Here is a 24,762-nt window from a genome sequence, read left to right as displayed (position 1 = left end):
GATAAAGCAGACTTGTACTCTGCCCTTAAAGAGTCTATTCCTAGCCTGAGTAAAATAGGCTTCAGTTACAGGCATTTAACTGAGCTTCTCTTCTACTAGTACATCTGGCAGGCTTTTTGAGCAGTGGCAAATAAATAGTTCAAAAGAAATATATGATAAAACCTTGTTAGAAACTGGCATAGTGTACGGATTAAGAGCACATATTTGCGTGACAAATGTACTGGATTTGATTCTTAACTCTGCTGCTTCCTAGCTTGATGACCTTGAGCAAGGTTTTAAAGCAGTCTATGTCCCAGTTTCCTCATCTGCAAGATGAGCCGATATTATTAGTACCTACATCACTGGGTCAATGTAAGGATCAAGTCATTGTGAAGTACTTATAACAGTACTTGGCATCTAGTAAGCCCTATGTAAGTGTTTATTAATAAAGAAAGCAATTTTTAAGAGAGAGAGATTCATACTTTATGGCCATAGGTTTGTATCAATTCAATCAAATTTGTCATCTCTCTCTGGAGGTAATTTCAGAGTCAGGTTAATGGGCCAGCAGTTAGGCATTCATTACATGAGGGTTTTCTTGTTTGAGCCCAAATATATTACGGAGACAGATAATGAGAGCATGTCTAAACACCTTCAGAAACTAAGGCTATTGTGTAGAATCTTATAACTTGTTTGGGTCTTTAGGAGCATATAGCTCAACATCTTCATCTTACAAATTAGGAAACCAAGACCAGAGAGTTAAGTCATTTTCCCACAATTACACAACTAGAAAGGAGCTAGAATTGCCTTGTCTCCTTGGTTCTGGAGACCCAGTTCTTGTTTATAAGTGTCCTGGGCCTCCCTTTGTCTCCCTGTGGCTTATCATAGAGTTAGAGGCTGTCCCAGAAACCCAGCTTTCAATAAATTTGTGCATACCCTTCACTCTCTTTATTTCTCTTCTCTGCCCTTTTCAGCGATTCACACCATTGCACATCTATTTAATGTGGAATGGTGTGTGAATGCCCGAGTCGGCAATTCTGATCCTTATTCAGTAGCACTCTCTGAACTTGGAGACAGGCAAAATGAAAGTTATCTCAATTTTGCTCGAGATAGAATCAAGGTAAGCCTCTCATTATCTGATTCAGATATTCTCTAGGCCATTACAATTGAGCACTAGATTTCAGTGAGTGAAGACTTCTACTTTGCCAGAAAAAAAAAAAAAAAAAAAAAGTTGGCTAACCATCAGAGGGACAAGTCTGTAGGTTACAATAATGGGAGTATAGAAAAAAATGTCTCCCATACTCCTCACCCCATGTGTGGAGGTCTCTAGATGTTTTCAGGTCTTTAAGCTCATCCATGAGAATGTGTGCATGTGAATCCTGGAGTAACTCAGGCTTACCTGTGACTATGCCCACCAAAGAAAGCTGGGAACACATGCCTAGTCGAACAAGGTTTCATTTATTACTTGCTACAGCAAAAGAAATCTCACACCTTGAGGAACTCTGGGCATCTCAAAGGGATGTAAAGTGAATTTAGGATTTAGGATACTGTTAGATGGTTTGGGGGAGGATTTAAGAATGCAAGGATTTTCTCTGGATCAGTTATGGTCAGGAATTGGGGGTAGTTCTCAGATAAGGTATATTAATTATTTTTTCTAGGAGGCAGAGGGAACGGAATAGGACTAAGTCTATAATAGGCAAAGAAGCAGCAGTCATTGTCTAGGCTCAGACATGATTTTGGAGTGATTTTGTTTTTATCTCAGTCCATCACAGTCACAGAGTGACCTCCTCTGATGTTGGTGTTTTTGTGAAATTATTTATGCGAAGTAGGGAACATCCTGTCCTAAGTATTAGTGTAAGGCCAGCCACCAGCTGACAGTTGTCAGTGATGCCTTTGTCTTTTCTTACCTACAACATCTGAAGGATGGCCTGTGTCCACAAATTGTCATTCCTTGAGAAGAATAGGTGCACTGGGAGTAACTCAGCATTTCTCTAGGGGTAGCCAGTAGGGTATCCAGAAGTAAGAACTTCTTCTATCCCAGCAGGTGTTGAAGCTTCCTACACTCAGAGACAGAAACTTCAAGTCTTCATGCACCCAATGACTTGGGAAGATGACTAAATCACATTAATATGCACTGAATTCTAAAAATGTTTCCTTGTGTTTAGTTTTGGGAAAAAATAATTATTATCCTCAGACTTACATGAGAAAAACTTGCCTGATATACTTAGGAACAGAATTAAACAGCATCATAAAAAACCAGATTTTTTCCTACAATATATTGGGTCATTTTTCTTTTACATTATTCATTGTTTGCCCAATGATATATGAGGGTGGCAACATGAACATAACTAGGTAAGTCTACACTATCATGCTCTGTTCCATTGTTCCTGGATCACTTTTGCTGTATTTATGCTCTCCCACTTTTCTAAATGTTTTCATTTTCAATAATCTGTAACTGTGTTTCCTCCTCAGAGGACTGCCCTGGGGCATCCTTTTTCTCACAGACTCAGAGATATTGGAAGGTTGGTGGGGGGCGGCTGAATGGTTACGCCTGTTCCTATGCAACCCTTAGCCAATCACTGGTGGATGCAGACTATGAAACCTGGCTTCCTTGCCTTGAGACAGGATAAACTCTAAGTTGTAACTTACCCTCCAGAGTTCCCCTGCGGGATCAGGCTGAAGCTATCCCTTGTGAGAGTTTGCCTGATTTCACCCCCTTGTTTGACTTGTTCATCTTTTCTATCCTATTCCCTACTCTCTTACCAGTTTCTCTTGGAGCACATGTTTTCTAAGTCACTTGCCCATGAAGTCTCATCTCAGGATCTGCTTCTGAGGAACACAGTTGATGATGTTTGGCATTCCCAGAATATATTTTCAAGCTAAATACTGTGACCCTTTCAAAATCAAAGGGAGAAAGAGCTTTGAGACACTTTTAGGACATCCTGCAGTTGATTGATTTCCTTTATTTTCTACCCCCTTAGAAATAACTATTTAAGTATATCAATTCACATTTCCTATGACATCTGAACCCTGTAAGGCATTTCAAAATTTAGAAACATCTATTTCAAATCTATATCTCTGTGAGGGATGATTAGGATTATTCAAAGAGGGGGTGAAAATATCTATTGTTCTATACATTGGGCACTTTATAATAGTCCTGCATTTGAGAACCTATAATAATGTGTGCGTGTGTGTGTGTGTGTGTGTGTGTATGTGTGTTTATATTTTACAGAACCCTGAAGGAGGCCTGTACCTGGCTGTGACCCGGGTGGCAGGCATCACTGGAGTTGTCATCACGCTGTGCCTCATATTAATTATCACTTCCTCCACCAAAACCATCCGGAGGTCCTACTTTGAAGTTTTTTGGTACACACATCATCTCTTTGTGATCTTCTTCATTGGCCTTGCCATCCATGGAGTTGAGTGAGTGTTTAAACTCTGAAGTCAAGGATTTCATGTTCCTCAATTTCTAGGCATGATGCTCTTTTAGAGGCACAGTGACCTCCTTGCCTGTGTGTGGTTAGCCTGTCTGCTAAGGGAGTGTGAGAGGATAGCAGAGGTCAGTTTGATAGAAACCACTCAACACTGGCATTTTTGTTTCATGCACCCATGTAATTGCTATTCATAGTGTAGTTATGCATAGCAAGCTTGAAAAATACACCAAAGTCTGAATATCTTTGCAAATGTATAAAACATGTTGAGAGCACTGGTAGGATCCGGAATATCTGTAATGATGTCCTCTATGGTTTAATCACTAGTAAATTAAACAAACCTCCAAACTAGAAGAGTTAATGATTAACCAGTTGAAGAGTTTGTTATAGTTCAATAAGTTTTGATTTAAGCCCACAATCATTTATTTGTTGCCTACCATGTACGAGGACCTATCTCAGGCACTGTAAGAAATACAAGCAGGAAAAATATATGGGTGTTGCCTTCAAACATTCTAATATAATGAAAGTAACAGCTAACTTCTATTAAGGGTCTGTGCTAAGGGTTTGACATGAGATATTTCTTTTAACCCCCAAAATGTATAGATTTCTCACTATCACCATTTCTTGGGGATAGTAATTGTAGACAAGAAACCTGGAGCTAAAATGTTAAAATATGCAACCTAAGCCACCCCTCTGGTAAGTGGCCCAGCTGAGATTGGAGCCAGGCAGTCTAAAGCAGGCTGTGATAAATGTGCTCTTAGAGACACACAGTTCCTGGCTATGTGGTTAGGAGAGTTTGCCTGATTGGAAATCCTCCTTCATACCAAGTTTCCTTTTTTGTACTGTTTCATACCACCTGCACACAAAGGCAGGCCTGGGGAAGTTTCCTGGTGGGTATAGGGCTCCAGGAAATTAGGGGTGGAGGAAGTAGAAGCTCAAGACTCACTCTGCCCAGAGCCCAGTTGGTGGCCAAGACATGAGTGCGAAAAAGGGGAAGAGTGGGGAAAGCTGCGTTGGGCACTGCATTCTTAAACTACTTGCTGACTGTGACCCCTGATAAATTCTTTGTAAGCATGGAGAAATCAATGTAGACCAAGAATCGGTTTACTCTCTTAAAGCACTCAAGTATCTTTAAATGGGACTTAGTCATAATCCAGTGTTTCAGGTAATCCTAGAGAAGAGAAATAATTTCTTCCCTTCTCCAATTTAGTAATTCCACCGCTTTCTGTTTGTATAGTTTCACAGATATTCGTCTTCCTTTGAAGCGGACAGAGGAGATATATTTATCTCCTTCTCCACTTGAAGAGAATCTGCTCTTTACACTGGTTAGGTGATTTCTCACAGTCTCATGGCTCCATAGCAGCTGAATTGGTTTTAAAATGCAGGTTTCCAGACTCCTGGTCCTGGCATTGAGAAGAGAAGGAGAACATCAGATTATTTTCCTGTCATTTTCTTCCCATGGGAACTTAGGCATTTTGAACTTTAATATTTTTTGGACTCTTACTTTGTGTCTGGCATTTTTTATACATCATGCAAATTGCTTATTATAATGAACCTTTAATGAGGTACTATTACATCTGTTTTACAACTGAAGGAACTGAGGCTCAGAAGAAGTTCAATAATTTGCCTGAGTCCACCAAACTAGTAAGGGGTAGAACTGAGATTTGAACCCAAGTCTGTCTGACACAAAACAGAATTGTTTTCACCAAAACATTCTGCTTTGAGTTACTAAATCATTCTGATGTACATTCTCATGTAAAATGGAGGCAATAATACTTGCCTCTCAGGTTTGTCATGAGGATTAACTGAGATAATTTGTGTAAAATGTCTTTCCCCAAGCCTGGCACATGATAGGTGCTCAATACGTGATAATTCTCTTCCCCAAGACCTAAGGATAGAAAGGAGTGGTTAATGAGCTTGAATTAAAACATTCTCATAATACACCAAATGACACAATAAATTTTAGGTCTCCAAAACAAACCTTTACAATGGGTTTTCTGTGCCTTTTCTTCTTACATATTCTGAAGATGCTGTCATTTATGTTCCTTGAAGTCTACCCAACGTTGTGCCTTCCTCTCTCTATCACCAATAATTGTCTTATGTTTTGGTAGTTGCTCAACTAACATTTATTGAATTGAAATGAATGAGCTCTGAGCACTTTAAGGTACACACTATTAGTGTTGATGTCTGTGAGAATGTTATAATCCCTATATAGTTAAGTATCTCACACTGGTTTCAAAATTTGGTTTGATTTAGATAATTTCCGAACCCACAAATAAGGCACTTCTGATAAGCTTCAGTGCTACTGCATATGACTGTCTTGGTTGTCTACTATAGTGGGTGCCTGGTCAAGGATGATAAAGTTGGCCCACACTTTGATGATTGAGCCCTTTGCTTATAGGACTATCCTCATACGAAGAGTACCTTTTTCTAATTTGCACAAAGGCACTGTAGGGACCAGCAGTCACTCTGTTAGATTTACAATTTTTCTGCTTTTGTTTGTTTGTCAATAAAAATGATACTTGAGACAGAAGTACAAATTCTCCCTTAAGATAATTTGATCCAAGACTTACCCTCTGTAATGTTACATGTAAATATTGTGTGTAAAAAATGTATGTAAAAAACATACATTTTTTCTGTTGCTGGGTATTATACATTTTCTTTCCTTTCATCTATTCAGAGGGAGCAATAAGCTATCACTTTTAAGTGAAAAATACAGGACCTACATCAGAGCACTTAAAATATGTGCAGAATCTTTTAATAAAACAATTTAATTTCCTATTACTAAATGATCTGGACTTACATTTTTCTCCCAGACGAATTGTACGTGGGCAGACTGCAGAGAGTTTGGTTAAGCATAGACCAGAAGTTTGTGAACAAAAAATCTCAGAATGGGGAAAAATAAAGGACTGCCCAATCCCTCAGTTTGCTGGAAACCCTCCTATGGTATGTACAATTAACTGTTGTTATTGCAGTTTCATTATTGACAATCTTTAACCTGGTGTCTAAGAAACATGTACAGATGTTATACATCTATACAGATGTCCATTACAAATGTCATGGAACAGCTAAAACGTGTGTCTACTTTTCTCTGCTGTGTTTATTGGATAGAATTGCTTCTTGAAAACTAAGCTTTGCATTGTTCTGTTATTAACATCCTGATATAAAACTTGGAAAAATAGTCTTTTTAGAAGTGGTGTTTTGGTTCAAGAAGTTGCATCTCTTTTCTTCATGATGACGCCGTTTATGGGGGGACACTTGGGATTCCATCTTGAGCTGAGTTGGATAGCTCAAATAAATCACTTATAAGGAGTGAAGAGCCTCTTCAGATATCAGCACATAATACTTTCTATACAGCTTCAGATTTGAAAAGGAAATTGATGAGGTGATGCATAAGGCTACCTTTAGGCATTAGGAGTTTCCTGTTTATGAGGCATAAAGGAGGCTGGACAGCCAGGTTCATACCAACATCCAATGGCATCATGTGGTGGGCAGAAATGTGTCAAAGGTGACCAAGGAAATACACGGTGAAATACTTTCTTTCTTCTATTGGGAGCTCTGGAGGGCTCCATTTTGTGTATTCTCACATCACTGCTCCATAGAGTAAGATGTGGGCCTTGTAATCTTCATAGCATTCTCCCCATTGGCAGACAGTATACTTTGTTGGTTATTGTGCTAGCCATTGGTATAAAACTAGGCAAAAATCAACATTTGTGCAGGGCTTCTGAAGAGGATTATTTTTTTTCCTCAAGCATAATATAACATAAAAGCAAATTTTCCATTTCATTTTCTCCTTTCTTTTTTCCTACTCTCTTAGCATAGGAGCACTCTTCCTCTAGACACAGCATACTATCTGAGGACTTAGTATCTTTAAGCATCCTTTCCCATTAATGAAAGCAACTAGACATATCAGTGAATTGGCTCCACTACATGCAGACATCAGTAGAAAGGATAAAAAGGGAACTGTATTGCCAGTTCTCTTGTGGGCAGGGGAAGGCACATTTCCTCGATGACAGCTGGAGTCAGAGTACTAGTGCCTTAACAGAAACCAATCTCAAAGAATTTCTAGGTATACCAGCAACAATATCCAAATCTGGCTCCATTCAGTGAGGCTCCATGCTAGCACTCAGGAAACAGATGGATGATTTGAGACTGTTTTAAATATCTATCCCATTAAAACAAAGGCCAAAAACAGAACATTGTTTATATCTAGGGCAAATATTCTTCAAGTTTGGGGAGATTCAGGTGCTCTCAATTTCCAACAGTAAGTTTCCCATAAAAGTAATTTAGTAGAAAGATTATATGTGAGACTATGGGAAGCACTCTCTTATTTTACCCCCTTAGAATACATTCCGGAAAGTCATCTTTTAGATAATATTGCCGTCTAAAATTCTTTGCTAGTTTAGGTATTAAACTAGAAATCCAACTGGCTGAGTTTCAGGATGGATCTGTTTGGCCTCAATGTTTTTATACGGCCAACAATGCTACAGAGTAATTCCAGTGTTCAGAAACACTACATGTTCTGCATGTTCTGACCCAAGAGATATCTAAAGAAGTCTGAAAAGCTCTGGGTTTGTCTCCATTCAGCAAGTGCATTGCATACTCCCAGAATTTCTCAGAATATTGGAGAAACAGCCAAACTCTTGGACAAAATTTGTCATCTTGCATTTGTCACTCTGGCTACATAACTAAGAGAAAGCAATCACAATGTTGCATTAAAAATATTGTGTTGCTGAAATGTTATCCTTTAAAGAAATGTTAATTCTGAAACCAACCTTGCCTTGTTATAGGGTTACTGCAACTGTAGTTGCAACACTGAGAGGAAATCCCATTCTTGTGAACAGTTCCTCTTGGGAAAGTTTTATATTGTCAGTACAGTTCCCCAATGTGACTAAGGAGAATGTTTACTTTTACTGGCTCAAAATTATCTTAGTCTCAGATATTTTCATATATTCCACTGTAGAAGAAATGTATTTATCTAATGTCAAATATTTAAGCAAGCCTACAAAGATTAACTTGGCTTCTCAAATTTTTCTCCCTCTGAATATTTTGTTATCTATTACCACTTAATGTATGTCATTTTCATATTTGCTCTGATTACAGACTTGGAAATGGATAGTGGGTCCCATGTTTCTGTATCTCTGTGAGAGGTTGGTGCGGTTTTGGCGATCTCAACAGAAGGTGGTCATCACCAAGGTATTGACTGGTTTAGTAATTACTAGTAGCCAGTGTCTAACAGTATCATAGACAAGTCTTCCCAACCCCTGTATATCATTGGTCAGATGTTACAGCAGAGAGAAGACCTACAATTTATTTCAGGTTACTTCACTAAATAATCAAATGTTTGAACCTTTAACTGGGGAAACTACAAGTTACCACTTTTGATGTTAAAATGAAGCCAAGTTCTTTCTGTGCATGAATCTCCCTCACCCACTGTGTGTGTGTGTGTGTGTATGTGTGTGTGTGTGTGTAGGGGAAGGCCACAGAGACATTATTTGGTTAGTCAAGAGCAGAAAAGAAAAAGAGGTGAGTTCAAAGGGGCATAAATTGAGTCTTAAAATGTTCAGATGCCAAAAGAACCAGAGATCTAAGGGTAGATCTCATTGAGGCTTAGCTAGTTCTTCAATTTGCCTTTACCACCTTTTCTCTGCTGTGTATGTAATAATCTATTATGAAAGTTGAAGTGCCCAAAATTTCAGCAAGCTAGTAAATAAGCTGCGTCTCAAATTTGGTCTCCTAATTCCAAGTCTAGAGTGACTTTTCCTGAACTCTAATCTGTTTCTCATCACAAAATAAATAAATATCCAACTAAATAAATGTAAATGGAACTCCTTGTTATAATTTCAGGAAACACCAAGAAAGTATATCTTTAATTCAATTCAACTCAGTGCAAAAAGTATTTGCCAAAACCCTACTATGGTTATTTTTGCAAAACACACAAATTCTTCCTGTCCTCCACCCTATCTTTCCTCATTTGCTGTCTCTGGTGGGTCATAGTAAAGCTAGTTCAGCTGGCTTTGGAAGTCTTGAAATATAGGAAACCACAACAGTTCTCCTTTTGTGATATTTATATTGCATTATAAGAACAATCCTACAGATCAGCAAAAACAGTTGCTGCAAAATTTCCTTTACTAGACTAGAGATGACTGAACCAGACAAGTATTTTTCTTAAACATACTTTTAAGGAAAACGTGTTTTCCTTTGAAGAAAATAGATAATTGTTTTCTTCTCATATAAATAAATATGAGAGACGAGATGTTATCCAAAAGTATTCCAATGAGAATGCTATCCACTTATTTAGTTACATCTCATTTGTGCCTGTGATAGCAAAATTGTAATATGGTAAAAATTGTTTCCACAACACAAAATTGCAACATGGTAAACAATTTTCAACATAATTTTAATTTTCTGTTTTCAAAATGAAGCTTTGCAACTCCTTATTTCAGAGCAGAAGGGAAGTTGGTTATAGTTTTTATCACGTAAGATGCATTTAATTCACAAGTTCTGGAAACGTTTGACATTTTTTAAAAAAGAATTTTTCACTCTTCCACAACTCCCTGTTCAAGAAAAGGCCAGCAGTATCAGTTAACGTTAGGAAGCTGCTATTTTATTTCTATTGATTTTTCTTTCCTTTGATGTCGCTTGGTTTGTCTTTAGTTATACATATAAGGTTCTTCTAGAAGTCTTAAGAATCATGAAAGAAACAGTATATTACTTTCTGTCTTGCTGTTCACTGTGTTCTACTTTTTAAAAAATTATCCACTCAATAGTTGATGGACATTTGGATTGTTTCCTGTTTTTTGCTATTATGAATAAAGCTGTTATAAACATGTGTGTACGTAAACAAATGAAGATGGCAATGGGTAGGTAGAATAGATGGTGTACTCCCCAGATAGGGAGAAATGTAGAAATAACACATGGAATCAGGCAGATTCAAGGTGTGACTGAATCACACCTTGTGTGATTCAAGACAAAGACAGACCAACTTAGTCTTGGTTTGGGGAATGTTGCTACATAACTAGCCAATGGGAGCTCCTTCTTCTTGCCAGCTATTAGGTTGGTGCAAAAGTTATTGCGGCTTAAAGCCGCAATACTAAGGCCCTCTCTCATCCTCTGGGGAGATAGGAAGGTGAGCAGGAAACATCACTTTTTGTAAAATTTTTAGCACTTTTTTGACTTCTGAGAGGAAAAAAATCACAATAGGCTGATTTTTTATGTTGGATTCCCTGGTAAAGACTGAGAAATAACTGCATACAGAAGGTTTCTAAGGCATTCTGTAAAGAGATAAACCTGGAAAGGAAGTAAGAAAGGCAGGAATGGGGAGAGAGAAAAGCTGACCCTCTTTCTAGTTGCAGCTGTGATCTCAGATGATACTACAGGGAGTGCGGGAATTGAGATGGCCCCTTAGAGTTAACCTAAGTTAAGGAAAAGGTACTAGGCCTCAGTATCCCATAATCAGCCCATCTTTAGTAATGGGCTACAACTGAGGGCAATTCCCTGTGACAGACACATCTGCTGGAGGAACTGCTGTGTTGTCCCTAAAGCAAAGATCTAGGTGGGCCAATTTAGCTCAGTTTTTTATCCATATGGACACTAAAAAGGCAAGTATTTAGGAAAAATGTCATTTCCAGACATATGTTTTGTTCTATAGGTGGTCACTCACCCTTTCAAAACCATCGAGCTACAGATGAAGAAGAAGGGGTTCAAAATGGAAGTGGGACAATACATTTTTGTCAAGTGCCCCAAGGTGTCCAAGCTGGAGTGGCACCCTTTCACACTGACATCTGCCCCTGAGGAAGACTTCTTTAGTATCCATATCCGCATCGTTGGGGACTGGACAGAGGGGCTGTTCAATGCTTGTGGCTGTGATAAGCAGGAGTTTCAAGATGCGTGGAAACTACCTAAGTGAGTAAAAAGTACATATTACCAACATGTATGAGTTCAGGAAAAATGGCATTTAAAAGTTCCTCTTCCTCCATGTTTTACTAAGTCTCCAACAAAACACACAGGTTCTAAGAATATAGGTAGCTATTTCTGTGGTCGCCATTTTATATGTGTAGTGTGTTTATGCATATTTTCATAAATGTTATGTGAAATATGAAACCTTTGAATCAAATATTAGAAATAAATACTCCCAAATTCCTTTAAACATGTAAGGGTCAAGGCCAAGTTAGAATAACTTTCCTAACAAATATAAGAGTAGTGAATCAAAAATATTCTTAAATTTTCATTGGCATAATTTATTTGAGGTTAAATGCCATATATTAGGCCCTTTGCCTCCTTTTCCCTGCATGCCCAACATGCTATCAGCTACTTAGTAGATGCTAAAGAAAGGTTTGAGAGTTTGTTGAATAACTCAATGAATAGACAAATGAAAAGTGGAGACATTAAATCTACAAGATGTTTTGATGCGGCAAATTCTCACTTCAGTGTGCAGCGTGTGCAAGATTTTCAAGAGTGGGATGTCCTGGCAAGACACAGGGTATGTGTGGAGGGGGCATTGTGTGTGAAGAGGGATGGGGAGATAAAAAACAAACAAACAAACAAAAACTTGTTCTGAGTTACTAAATGTTTTTGGTTAGCCAAATATTTCTCTTCTTCCAAACCCAACCTGGCACTAAGTTTGATTACTTGAAAGCTATTTCTTTTTTTTGTTTGTTTTGTTTTTTGAAACGGAGTCTCGCTCTGTCACCTGGGCTGGAGTGCAGTGGCCGGATCTCAGCTCACTGCAAGCTCCGCCTCCCAGGTTCACGCCATTCTCTTGCCTCAGCCTCCCGAGTAGCTGGGACTACAGGCGCCCACCACCTCGCCCGGCTAGTTTTTTTGTGTTTTTTAGTAGAGACGGGATTTCACCGTGTTAGCCAGGATGGTCTCGATCTCCTGACCTCGTGATCCGCCCGTCTCGGCCTCCCTAAGTGCTGGGATTACAGGCTTGAGCCACTGCGCCCGGCCACTTGAAAGCTATTTCATAGAAGGAAGTACCCAATAGATACATAATTCCAATTTGAATTAACATATTGCACATCCCCAATAATTATGGGTGTCCCATCTCACTCTGAAGATCAAGACATCTCTGTAACTATCTCCTCCCCATTTCCCTTCAGGATAGCGGTTGACGGGCCCTTTGGCACTGCCAGTGAAGATGTGTTCAGCTATGAGGTGGTGATGTTAGTGGGAGCTGGGATTGGGGTCACACCCTTCGCATCCATTCTCAAGTCAGTCTGGTACAAATATTGCAATAACGCCACCAATCTGAGGCTCAAAAAGGTAAGTCCTTTCATTTATCGGGGGACCTAGAGCAGTAACCATACTCTGCCATGTGAGGCCTGAGAATGCTTTCAGGGCTAAGGTTGGCAGAAACCATGGGAAGTGAAGAAAAGCTTCCGGTGGTTCCAGAGAGACAGGCTTTTCTTCAAAGGAATGTTTGTTAAATCTAATGTGCTTCTAGATAAGTAGGCTTATTAGTGAAGGGAATATATTGTATTTGTATAGTGTTGCTGGAAATTCAGAAGGAAGAAAGTTGGGAAAGTATTCACAGCCCCAACTTAATAGCTATAATTTTTGTATATTCTCTTCTAATATTTCCATGTTTATATATTTTTAGAAAGTTGTAAATATTGGGTATGTATAATTTCATGTCCTGCTTTTAAAAAACATATTATAGAAAGTGATTTTCAATGTTTTCACAGGCTTTATAATGATGACTTTAAATGATCCCTTCATGTTCTATTCAGAGGATATTGAATAATTTCTCTTTCATCTTGTGTTGGATATTGAGATTGATTCAATTTCCAGCCGCCCTCCCCACCACCCAATACTTTTTTTGCAAAGGGAGAAGAGGAGACCTGAAACTCTACTTATGAATATCTCCTCAGGGTCAATTCACAGGGGATTTTTTGGTTAACTATAAATTTGGTTTTATTCTGGAATAAAGGGCATCCTAAATAAACCTCAGGCCATTCTAATAACTGTAAAGATAAACTCTAATAGGGACATTAAGCCTACCTTGACTTTTCATTCTCCCTGTACCTCTTTTCCATGTGGAGGAGATATGCATAGAACCTTATTTTTCCCCTAGGAACTCATGAATGTCTGGCAGTAGCAGGCAGGGAAGAATTTTTGTGGCAATCCCTGCTAGTCTAGATTCCATCAGGCTTTCTGAGAAGAGGTTCAAAGGAAGCCAGGGATTCTGGGAGAGTAAGAGCAGACTCAGAGAGAAACTTGGTGGGCTAATAGTTTTTTCTTAAGCCATGTAATTCTGAGGCCAGGTTACTTATTTACTGCCCTGCTAGAATGAAGGCCAGAGCAGGTTCCTGTAAACTACCCTGTGAAATGTCCAGAGCCTTCTGAAAATCTATGTTTCTAGGCATTCTGAGCATCAGGAAAAAGTTTGGGTGACAGAAAGTGGAATTCCACATGTTAATGCTGATAGGGCCTGCTAAATATAATCTGCTTCATGATCCACCCCATTTTCAGATCTACTTCTACTGGCTATGCCGGGACACACATGCCTTTGAGTGGTTTGCAGACCTGCTGCAACTGCTGGAGAGCCAGATGCAGGAAAGGAACAATGCTGGCTTCCTCAGCTACAACATCTACCTCACTGGCTGGGATGAGTCTCAGGTAAGGACAAGACTCCAAGGCTCAGGTCCTTCCCATAGTGTACAGGGCTTACGAACTTCCCCTTGGTTATTGGTGTGTCTTGTGTACTATTTTTTCTAAGTACAGTTAGTGGATTTGGTGATCCGGTCCATTCACTCTCATTTAGTATCGCCACATTGTATTTAGACTTCTTAGATTAGAATCAGAGCCTGTGAGGGAAGAAAAGCCATCACTTTGACATTATTAGATCAATTTTCCCACCAGGCACTCTGAAACCAGGTGATTGAGATGATGCACAGGGTTATTTTGGGGAAAATTTAGCTTTCTCTTTCGCTCTCTCTCTCTCTTCCTCTGTCTGTCTCTCTCTCTTTCTCTCTCTCTGTGTGTGTGTGTGTGTGTATAAAACAGACAGTCCCCAACTTACAATGGTTCAACTTATGATTTTTCAACTTTGCAATGAAGTGAAAGCAGTATGCATTCAGTAGAAGCCATACTTCAGTATTGTATTCAACAAATTACATGTGGTAATAAACCTTTTATTACAAATAGGCTTCGTGTTAGATGATTTTGTGGAATTGTAGGCTAATATAAGTGTTCTGAGCACATTTAAGGTAGTCTAGACTAAACTATGATGTTTATTAAGTTAGATGTATTAAACCCATTTTAGACTTATGGTATTTTCACTTTAATGATGGTTTTATCAGGATATAACCCCATTGTAAGCTGAGGAGCACCTGTATATATAATGTACATAAGCATATAAAGGATTCTGTATATATATATATATTTTAATATGTATTTATATATGTATCACATATATATTTATATGTACATATGTATTTATAAAATCATTTAATTTATATGTTTTTGCATGTTTTATAATATACTCACTACATTTATAATTATTATATATATAGCCAAGTATTATTCTTATGTATCTATTTACATAGATTGTCTAATTTTATCCTCTCACCAACACTATAAAGTAGCTCCTATTATTATCCACACTTTACAGATGAAGAAACTCAGACCAGGTTAGGTCATTTTCCTAAGAGCACCCAACAAGTAAGTGGCAGAGACAGAATGTGCCAGAGCCTGCACTCTCAGCATCTCGCAGTAGTTCATGATTATCATTTATAAATAAATTACTATATATCTAATGAAGGTGATATATATGCATGTATGTGTGTGTGTGTGTACAATGAGAGTGCTCTTTCAAAAATGTTTGGAGACCACTATAATAAAGTAAGCCAATAGTTCTCAACAGGAACAGTTTTTCCCCCAAGACACACACCAGAGACAGTTGGCAATGTAAATATCCTACGATGAACAAGACAGCCCCCCACAACAAAGAATTATACAGTCCCAAATATCAACAGTGCTGAAATTGACAAACCCTGAAACAAGTTAATGATTCCTGGAGTGGTAACATCTTTGTAAATAAGCAAACATTAATGACTTGGCCTGGAAACAGATGCTGCCACCATGAGTGAGGAGCTAAGGCAAGAGTCTCCGTATATTTCTGTCCTGTGTCTCAGCTGGTGTCTTAGTCCATTTGTGCTGCTATAACAAAATACCCGAGGCTGGATAATTTATAAAGAACAGAAATTCATTTTCTCAAAGTTCTGGAGGCTGGCAAGTCCAAGATCAAGACACCAACAGGTTTGGTTGTCTAGCAAAGTCTGCATCTTCTGGGTGGGAGAAATACTGTGTTTTCACATGGTGGAAAGAAAAAGGGCAGTCTCATCAAATACTGCGTGACGACTCTTTTCCAAAGCCCTTAACTCATTCATAAGGGATGATCCTTTATGTCTTAATCATCTTTTTAAGGCTCCACTTCTTAATGCTATCACATTGGCAACATCTGAATTTTGGAGAGGATACATTCAAACTATAGCAACTGGGTATACATAGACATTGGCTCCACAACCCTGAGCATCTTCCATGTGCACCCTGTCACTGTGAAGACGGAATTCTCATTTGGGTTTTGACATATTGTTTATCACAGATTCTCCAAGTCTTAAAGGAATCTTGTAGCAAATATAGATTAAGGAAACATAACCATAAGAATTGTTGCTCCAGAAAAAGTGGTTTTGAAATGCCACTTCTGCAATTTAAAAACAAAACAAAAATGCTTTGATAAAAATAAAACTCAGGAAAAAAATCTGTATTATATAAATTGCTTTACTGTTTTGTTATTTAAAAAACAAAGCACAGTTTTTTTAAATCAGTAATTTATTTGTATTAAAAATTAATTATTTTGCTTTGCAAAACTGATCTCTATAGGATTATTAAATTGGAGTGCTCACCTTTCTTAATATCCTCTATGCCCACCATCCATCTAGTGAATTTCAAATCTGGTTTGCTTTTTAAAACTAAATTTAATTAACCACTTTTATGAAAAACACCTGTTGTTCAAACTGAAGCCTCCTAGAATGGTAGCAGAAAAACAGCATGTGACTATATACACATACGCACACACACGCGCACACACTAGCTTTAGGCTTGATTTGATGTCTTATTATGCTGCCAAAGTATTGCTGCATTTTAGTCTAAAATTGTTACATCTCTTAGTAATTCTCCCAAAGGAGTGGAAGTATATTAGGGTGAAGAGAAAAAGTCAAACATAGAGCAGAGAGAAAAACAGTGAGACACTACTCATCCATCAATGCCTGACTCAAACACTGCGGCCCTAACCCTTACCCTGTTCTTCCACTCCACCTTCCTTCTTTGTTCTCATTAGGACGCTTGTGCCTCTTTCATGACACTCATCATACCCTGTTCAACATAGGGATTATTTATATTTATACTTCAAAGTCTCCCTTTCTAGATTGTAAATTGCTTGAGAGAGATCCAGTTTATTTATCGTTGTATACCTTTCAGCATCCAGCAGGGTGCCTTGGTTAGAATAGTTTGTGAAGGATGTAAATACATTGTATGTGCTTTTACAGCATGTCTCTTTTTTTCTGAATTCATGTCCTTTCCTGTAGGCCAATCACTTTGCTGTGCACCATGATGAGGAGAAAGATGTGATCACAGGCCTGAAACAAAAGACTTTGTATGGACGACCCAACTGGGATAATGAATTCAAGACAATTGCGAGTCAACACCCTAAGTAAGGAGTCTGTCACCAAGATGTTTTTGAGGCTTGCATCTGCCTAAAGCAGCAGCCCCCATACATAGCTAAACTTGTATATTTTAGAAATTCAAATATGTGTGTTACTATATAAAGGTTGAATTCATGCCCAACAAAAGATTCCAGATATCTTCAACTTTAAGAAGGAATCTTTAAATTATACCAAATTACCTGGAGAGTTATTAAAAACAAAGATTTCCAGGTCCCCATCTCTGACTTTCTCAACCTGCCTGTCCTAAGTAGGGCCACAGCTTGGTTCTTTTCTTTAGTCTCCTAAATTTCATTAGTGTATCTGCTTCTTTTAAAGATTCAATATAATTTATACATATTGTTAAGGAGACACTGTCCCCACTTTTAGTTATAGCTTCTGGGTCTAAAATCTTAAGTTGACAGATGTCTCAAGGTGCTTTCTGCTCTCACTAAAACTTTAATCATTATAAAACCTTGAGGGGGATCCCTTATCTTGCTAGAACACCTGAGAAACTCAAGAGATCACCATACATGTACCCTTTAGACTATTGCTTTTGGCACTGTAAGGGGCATACAAAGTACCTGGGGATCTCTTTAAAATGCAGATACCGATTTAGAAGATTTGGGGTAGGGCCAGGTAATCTGCATTTTTAAAAAAGCTGACACCAAGGCTACTGATCGGTAACCACACTTTGAACAGGGCTTTAGACTCTAAAATGTAGAGAAATGAAGCCACACCGAGTGGCTGGCATAGTTGGCTTGTTCCTAATTTCAAGATGCCAGGGGGTACAGAGCCCTGAAGGAAAGTAGCCCACAGACTCATGAATTCACCACCATTTTCTCTGTGATAGAAGTTCCAAAAACCTTGGTTGGATTTTATTTTTGCCAGGGAAGTCAACTACCTTTTGAACTATCCAGATGCTCACACAAACAGGCTGAACCACACTCCCTCTGAGCAATATGATCCCTTTGTTATTTGTGGAAAAGACAAAGGAGCAGAGGGGACTTTGCCCTGGGACCTCAAATTAATTGGAAATTCACCTACCTGCTTTGTAGACATCTCATCCCAAAGCTTGAAATTGTCTTTTTTCTTCTTTCCCAAAAGTACCAGAATAGGAGTTTTCCTCTGTGGACCTGAAGCCTTGGCTAAAACCCTCAGTAAACAGAGCATCTCCAACTCTGAGTCTGGCCCTCGGGGAGTGCATTTCATTTTCAACAAGGAAAACTTCTAACTCATCTCTTCCATGAGGAAATAAATGTGGGTTGTGCTGCCAAATGCTCAAATAATGCTGATTGATCATATAAATACTCCTTGCTTAAAAATGGACAAAAAGAAACTATAATGTAATGGTTTTCCCTTAAAGGAATGTCAAAGATTGTTTGATAGTGATAAGTTACATTTATATGGAGCTCTACGATTTTAAGAGCACTTTTACAAACATTATGTAATTTTTTTCCTCTCAGTAATGTCAGTGGAAGGTAGGGCAAAGATTCTTGAACTCAATTTTAGAATCAAAAGGGAAAGGATCAAAAGGTTCAGTAACTTCCCTAAGATTATGAAGCTGTGACCAGATCTAGCCTATCTTACTCCAGGTTTGATACTCTTTCCACAATACTGAGCTGCCTCAGAATCCTCAAAATCAGTTTTTATGTTCCCCCAAAGAAGAAGGAAACCAAGGAGTAGCTACATATTTATATTTTGTGCCATTTTTGCCATCATTATTATCATATTGAAGGAAACTTTCCAGATCGTTAGGACATAATATATGTTGAGAGTGTCTCAACACTTAGTAGTGACAGTATTGACATCTGAGCATACTCCAGTTTACTAATACAGCAGGGTAACTGGGCCAGATATTCTTTCTACAAAATAATATTGGATTGATTGGAGTTAATCTAGTACTCATCATTTACCACGGTGCTTGGCAGAGAGTGGATACTCAAGTAAGATTTGTTAAATGAATGAATGAATGAACTTAGAACCACACAATGCCAACATAGAATTAATTTAAAGCCTTAAACAAAATTTATCTAAAGCAATGACTTCTATTACTCTTATAGACCAAAGGAATCTGATTCTCCCTAGGGTCAAGAACGCTAAGGATACTAACCAATAGGATGGCCTGGAGGGTTCTGCACTTTCTTATTTGAAGCATGAAAAAAGAGGCTTGGAGGTGAAGAATTAACCTCCTGCCATGACTCTGGTTCATCTAGTCCTGCTCCTTGTGCTATAAAATAAATGTAAACTGATTTCCTGCCCAAAATGGTCTACTCCAGCTAGCCCTTATGAATATTGAACTTAAGAATTGTGACAAATATGTATCTGATATGGTCATTTGTTTTAAATAGCACCCACCCCTTGTTTTCCATAAATACACACACGAAATGGATCGCATCTGTGTGACTAATGGTTTATTTGTATTATATCATCATGATCATCCTAAAATTAACAATCCAGAAACAAAAATCTCTATACAGAGATCAAATTCACACTCAATAGTATGTTATGAATATATGTTCAAGAGAGAGTCTCTAAATCACTGTTAGTGTGGCCAAGAGCAGGGTTTTGTTTTTTTTTTCTTAGAACTGGTCCCATTTCTGGGAACTAAAACCAGTTTTATTTGCCCCACCCCTTGGAGCAACAACTATTTAGAACTCTTCAACTTTGGTAATGAGGAAGAAAGAGAAAGAGCTGGGGGAAGGGCAGGAGACTGATTTAGGAGGAAAAGGAAATAAGGAGAAAAGAGAATGGGAGGGTGAGAGAAAATAAAAAAGGCAAAAGGGAGAGACAGGGGAAGGGGGTCTCATATTGGTCATTCCCTGCCCCAGATTTCTTAAAATTTTATATGTATTGAATGTAATTGAAGGAAGTATACACATATTCATGTTGTTTTGATTATCTAGGGTATTGAATATTTTAAAATCTGGTCACAAATTTTGATGCTGAGGAGGATTATTCAGGGGACTAGGATGAGCTAAATAAGAACTCAGTTGTTCTTTGTCATACTACTGTTCCTTTGGTCTCCCAGAATCCTCAGGGCACTGAGGGTAGCTCTGACAAATAAGGCCTGCTGTGTGAATATAGCCTTTGTGAAATGTACTGGGATGGTTTCTGCTTAGAGACACTTAGGTCTAGCCTGTTCACACTGCACCTCAGGTATCAATTCATCTATTCAACAGATATTTATTTGTGTTATTACTATGACTCAGGCTCTTTTTATTGTTTCAATTCTTTACACCAAAGTATGAACTGGAGAGGGTACCTCAGTTATAAGGAGTCTGAGAATATTGGCCCTTTCTAACCTATGTGCATAATTAAAACCAGCTTCATTTGTTGCTCTGAGAATGTTTCTCCAAGGTTTTCTATCTTTGAAACCAACTAAGTTATGAAAGTGGAGAGATCTGCCCTGTGTTATCCAGTTATGAGATAAAAAATGAGTATAAGAGTGCTTGTCATTATAAGAGCTTCCTTCTTTATTCTTCTCTCAAGCCACCAGCTGCCAGCCAGCAGCAGCCAGCTGCCAGCCCAGCTGTTTTTTTTTTTTTTTTTAGCACTTAGTATTTAGCATTTATTAACAGGTACTGTAAGAATAATGAAGCATTGTTTTTAATCTTGAGACTATGAAGGCTTTTCTTAGTTCTTCTGCTTTTGCAATTGTGTTTGTGAAATTTGAATACTTGCAGGCTTTGTATGTGAATAATTCTAGGGGGGGACCTGGGAGATAATTCCTACAGGGAATTCTCAAAACTATGCTCAACTATTAAAATAAACGAGATTTCTTTGTGTCTGTGTTACTGATCTTTGTATTAAAGGGTAAATTCAGCTAGTAACGATTTCTCTGCCCTGGTGGGGTTCAGACACTCTGTGTTTCTGCATATGACATGCCAAACACTTCATGGTTTATGGATTGGGAAGTGAAAGCTGAAGACTAAGTTCTGTGCTGAATACTGTTGATCCTCACAACACTGATGTAAGGGACAGGGAGGGCAACTTAATGTTATAGACAGAATTTCAGAAACCAAGAAGCCCCAGTGTGACATCTTTGTTCCATGTCTACTGAACTTTCATGTTCTAACTTCACAATTAAGTGCCATCAAGTTCAATTGTGGGCGTATATGCTCATGCTTCAGTGATAGCCTTTGTTCTAAATGAGTCAACCAGTTACGATCTCCATTATTTAGAAAATGCATAGGGGTGCGGGCATGACGTGTTCCTGTGGGAGTCAACAGGTGCTGTCATGGAGGGAAAGTACATTACCTAAAATAAATGGCGATAACAGAAATAGCCAACATTTGGTAAACACTTCCTACTATGCCAAACATTTTACATATACTTTATTTAATCCCTCAGTGACACTACAATGTAGCCGTTTTATCCCAATTTTGTTGATAAGAAAACAGTCCGAACGAAGATGAACGAGAAGGAAAAGTTCCCAAAACTATTGGGTGACTATGTCAGCATTCAATCCACATCTTTCTGGGGACAAACTCCATGTCCTTTATACTACACTAACAGATTACACTAGGTAATTTTATTTCTCTCTCTCTTTTTTTTCTTTTTTTGAGACAGAGTTTTGCTCTTGTTGCCCAGGTTGGAGTGCAATGGCACAATCTCAGCTCACCGCAACCTCCGCCTCCCAGGTTCAAGCGATTTTCCGGCCTCAGCCTCCCGAGTAGCTGGGATTACAGGCATGCGCCACCATGCCTGGCTAATTTCGTATTTTTAGTAGAGACGGGGTTTCTCCATATTGGTCAGGCTGGTCTCGAACTCCCGACCTCAGGTGATCCGCCAGCCTCAGCCTCCCAAAGTGCTGGGATTACAGGCATGAGTCACCGCACCTGGCCAAAAAGGATATTTTCAAAAGCAATTATGCTGGGTACACATTATGCACCAAGAATAGCTGGGTAACAGTGGTAACATAAATCTCTAGTTTATACCATTTAAGTAACTTGGTGTCTTAGTTTAGAAACACTGGTTAATCTGATTCATGCTAATTTTTACTTTTAAATTATGATAAAATAGAACCTATCAAAAAGTGAAATTATTTTGCTTGGAGAAAAGAAGACTGTAGGGTGATTCAATAATATTTCTTAAGTCTACTTTTTCATTTATGTTTATTTTATTTATAAACAATTTCTGTCTTTCAGAGAATGGCCAGCTATTGTCTATAGTGTGTGTATGTGTGTGTATGTCTGTGTGTCTGTGTGTAATAAGATTGCGTGAGGAAGGAGCTAAATTTCTCAATCGTAAATGCAGTTTGGCAAAAAACAAAGTGTTAACAGAGGCTAGGAAATCTGACCACTAGAGATTTTTAAAATTTGGAAAAATGATCAACCAAGTGGCCTGAGATTCATTTAAACTTGTAGCTTTTATTATCTTGTTGTAGTGGTTGGGAAATGAGGTAGTCTAAATAATTGGATGTTCCAGTTAATACTTATTGCTAACAGATTCATAATTTTCAAGGAAGTGGGATGCTGTAAATTATAAGAAGAAACTAAATCCTGAAATACACTTCTTCTTGGATTTAAAAAATGCTAGGAAAGGTTGTACATGAGCAGAGGGCACTGTGAGCTTATTTTCTAGATTTTACTCTGAAGAACTAATGACACGAAGACTGTGCCTATCTGAGACTTTTGAAAATAGCCCAAAGTATCATATCCTGAAACTTCATACTTCATAGAGGACTGCTCCAAAGACAGCAAACTTGATTTATGTAATAAATTAAGTTCAAAAGATCTTCATAAATCTTAAAATTACATTCGATTATAAAGAAATCACCAAGTTTACCATTATGTTAGATCCCTCAATTGCTAAATATCACTTCCTCTTTTCAGTAATAATAAAATCACTAACCTACTTATGCTCATAGAAAACACTAAATATCACTTTTTCTGATCAGATGAGGGCAAGTCAGGGCATAAGGAATGAAAACACCTTTGTTATTTCCAAGAGATTTCAGGGCAATTCTTATAAATCTTTACGTTGATTGAAAAGAAAAAAAATTATGCTACCTAAACATCTCCTGGGAATAGCAAATGTGCTTGCATTGGCTGAAAACCACAAGGGCACACTATTAACATGGGAGTTATTCCAGACCAAGCTATTGGAGCTCAGCACAGCTGATTATCCTGTTTTCCAGGTGGGGGCTCTGCATCACTCGTGACTAAAATATCACACTCATACATCTCTGTTATCAACTTCCTGCTGCATTCCTTACCCAGTGCTTATTCTCTTGGGACAAACATGCCTATGGCTTTACTAAGATCGAAGGCAACAGCAAGCTTGACCATGTTCAACTCACAAAGAAAGTCAGATGCAAAACAGCCTTTAAGAATATGAGTTTTTGCCCTTCCTTTATAGAAAATAATCAGAAAACTTTCCTTTCCTTTTGGTAAATATAAAAATGCATTTTGAGAAATTCGTTTCCTCTTTAAGATATTGTATATCAAATGGTGAGGGGATGGAAATTGGGGGAAATGTAAAACAAATGAATGGTAACCATATTAATAGAGAGAAAAAACAAAATAAAGAATATTATAATGAATAGTGTATTTTTTTATTGTTTTTCTAAAACAGTAATGTTTAAATTGATTGCAAATTGGCTCCTATTTCCTACTTCTCCCTGGATCCATATCCTCTGCAGTGTGACTTTGTAATTCCTTCCATCATGAGGAGTCCATTTGCTCATCCCTTGTATCTGGGATATTCTCGTAACGTGACCTGACCCATAGAATGTGGCAAAAGTGACTTGTGAGTTCCAGAGTCTAGGTCTCAGGAAACCTGGCATGCTTCTTTTCTCTCTTTTGTTCCTCTACCTTTTCCATACAGAATGCTCAGACTAGCCTGCTCAAGGGTGCAACCTGTGGGGCAGAGCAGAGTCAGTGTGCTGGTCCCAGCCAAGACCCCAGATATGTGAGAGAGAGCCCAAGACTAACAAAACTGCCCAGGTCATCCACAGATGACTGCAGATACATGAGTAAGTTCAGCTCACGTCCTCAGAACCACTCAGATGTCCTGTAGATGCATGAGAAATATTAAATGATTGTTGTTTTAAGCCACTAACTTCAGAGTAGTTTGTTATATAACAAAACCACTGATGCAAATGGCATCAAAAATTGTTGAAAGAGAGAGAGGGGGTTCAGGGTGAGAGATGTAGGTGACTGTATCTGTGCTAATACCACATAGCCCTTTTTGGGGGATTGCCCTGAATAATACATTAGCTTTGCTATGAGTAAAATACTATATCCTCTGAATTGTCATGAATTATGTGGAGACATACGTGTTTTGGAAGTGTGAAAGTCCTTGGGCTCAGATAAAAGGTGTTACCATCTAGAAAGTACAGGTAGTTTATTTCAATTCTACTCCAATAACTAGCATGTCATTCCATTCGTGTAGAAATAAGCTACCTGACTATCTCACTATTTGAAATAGAAGTATGAACTGTGGGTAAGTGTGTGAGGACAATGTCTGGGCAACCAAATTGGAGCTCAAATCCACAAACAGTACATTAAACAGTGGCGAAGTCGGTCAGAAATTCACTCAGAGTTGTTGTGTACTTGCCATAACCAGCTTAGTCATCTTGGTCCCAAAGTCATAGTTGATGAGAAGTGTCAACTTAAGAGAGAAGGACTTCTAGAGATAGGTAC

General features: G+C 38.3%; 1 protein-coding gene across 2 annotated transcripts in view; it reads left to right on the top strand.

Moving 5' to 3' along the window:
• Window positions 1-20,901, top strand: part of LOC111536296 (cytochrome b-245 heavy chain) — a 34,317-nt gene extending 13,416 nt beyond the window's left edge. The window contains exons 5-14 of one of the 2 annotated variants that reach the window (XM_023202615.2): window positions 951-1,096; window positions 3,209-3,399; window positions 6,224-6,353; window positions 8,511-8,603; window positions 11,059-11,312; window positions 12,512-12,674; window positions 13,884-14,030; window positions 17,000-17,124; window positions 18,221-18,373; window positions 19,202-20,901. In XM_023202615.2, the coding sequence (XP_023058383.1) occupies window positions 951-1,096; window positions 3,209-3,399; window positions 6,224-6,353; window positions 8,511-8,603; window positions 11,059-11,312; window positions 12,512-12,674; window positions 13,884-14,030; window positions 17,000-17,124; window positions 18,221-18,347 (1,376 nt within the window). In that variant the 3' untranslated portion in view covers window positions 18,348-18,373; window positions 19,202-20,901. Of the gene's footprint in view, window positions 1-950; window positions 1,097-3,208; window positions 3,400-6,223; window positions 6,354-8,510; window positions 8,604-11,058; window positions 11,313-12,511; window positions 12,675-13,883; window positions 14,031-16,999; window positions 17,125-18,220 lie in introns of both variants that reach the window. The other variant, XM_023202614.2, reaches the window with a different exon arrangement.
• The last annotated feature ends 3,861 nt before the right edge of the window (window positions 20,902-24,762 follow it).

The sequence above is a fragment of the Piliocolobus tephrosceles genome, chromosome 12 (genome assembly GCF_002776525.5).
Source record: "Piliocolobus tephrosceles isolate RC106 chromosome 12, ASM277652v3, whole genome shotgun sequence".
Lineage (NCBI taxonomy): Eukaryota > Metazoa > Chordata > Mammalia > Primates > Cercopithecidae > Piliocolobus > Piliocolobus tephrosceles.
Note: the sequence above shows the minus strand (reverse complement) of the source record. Positions and strands in the feature narration are given on the sequence as shown.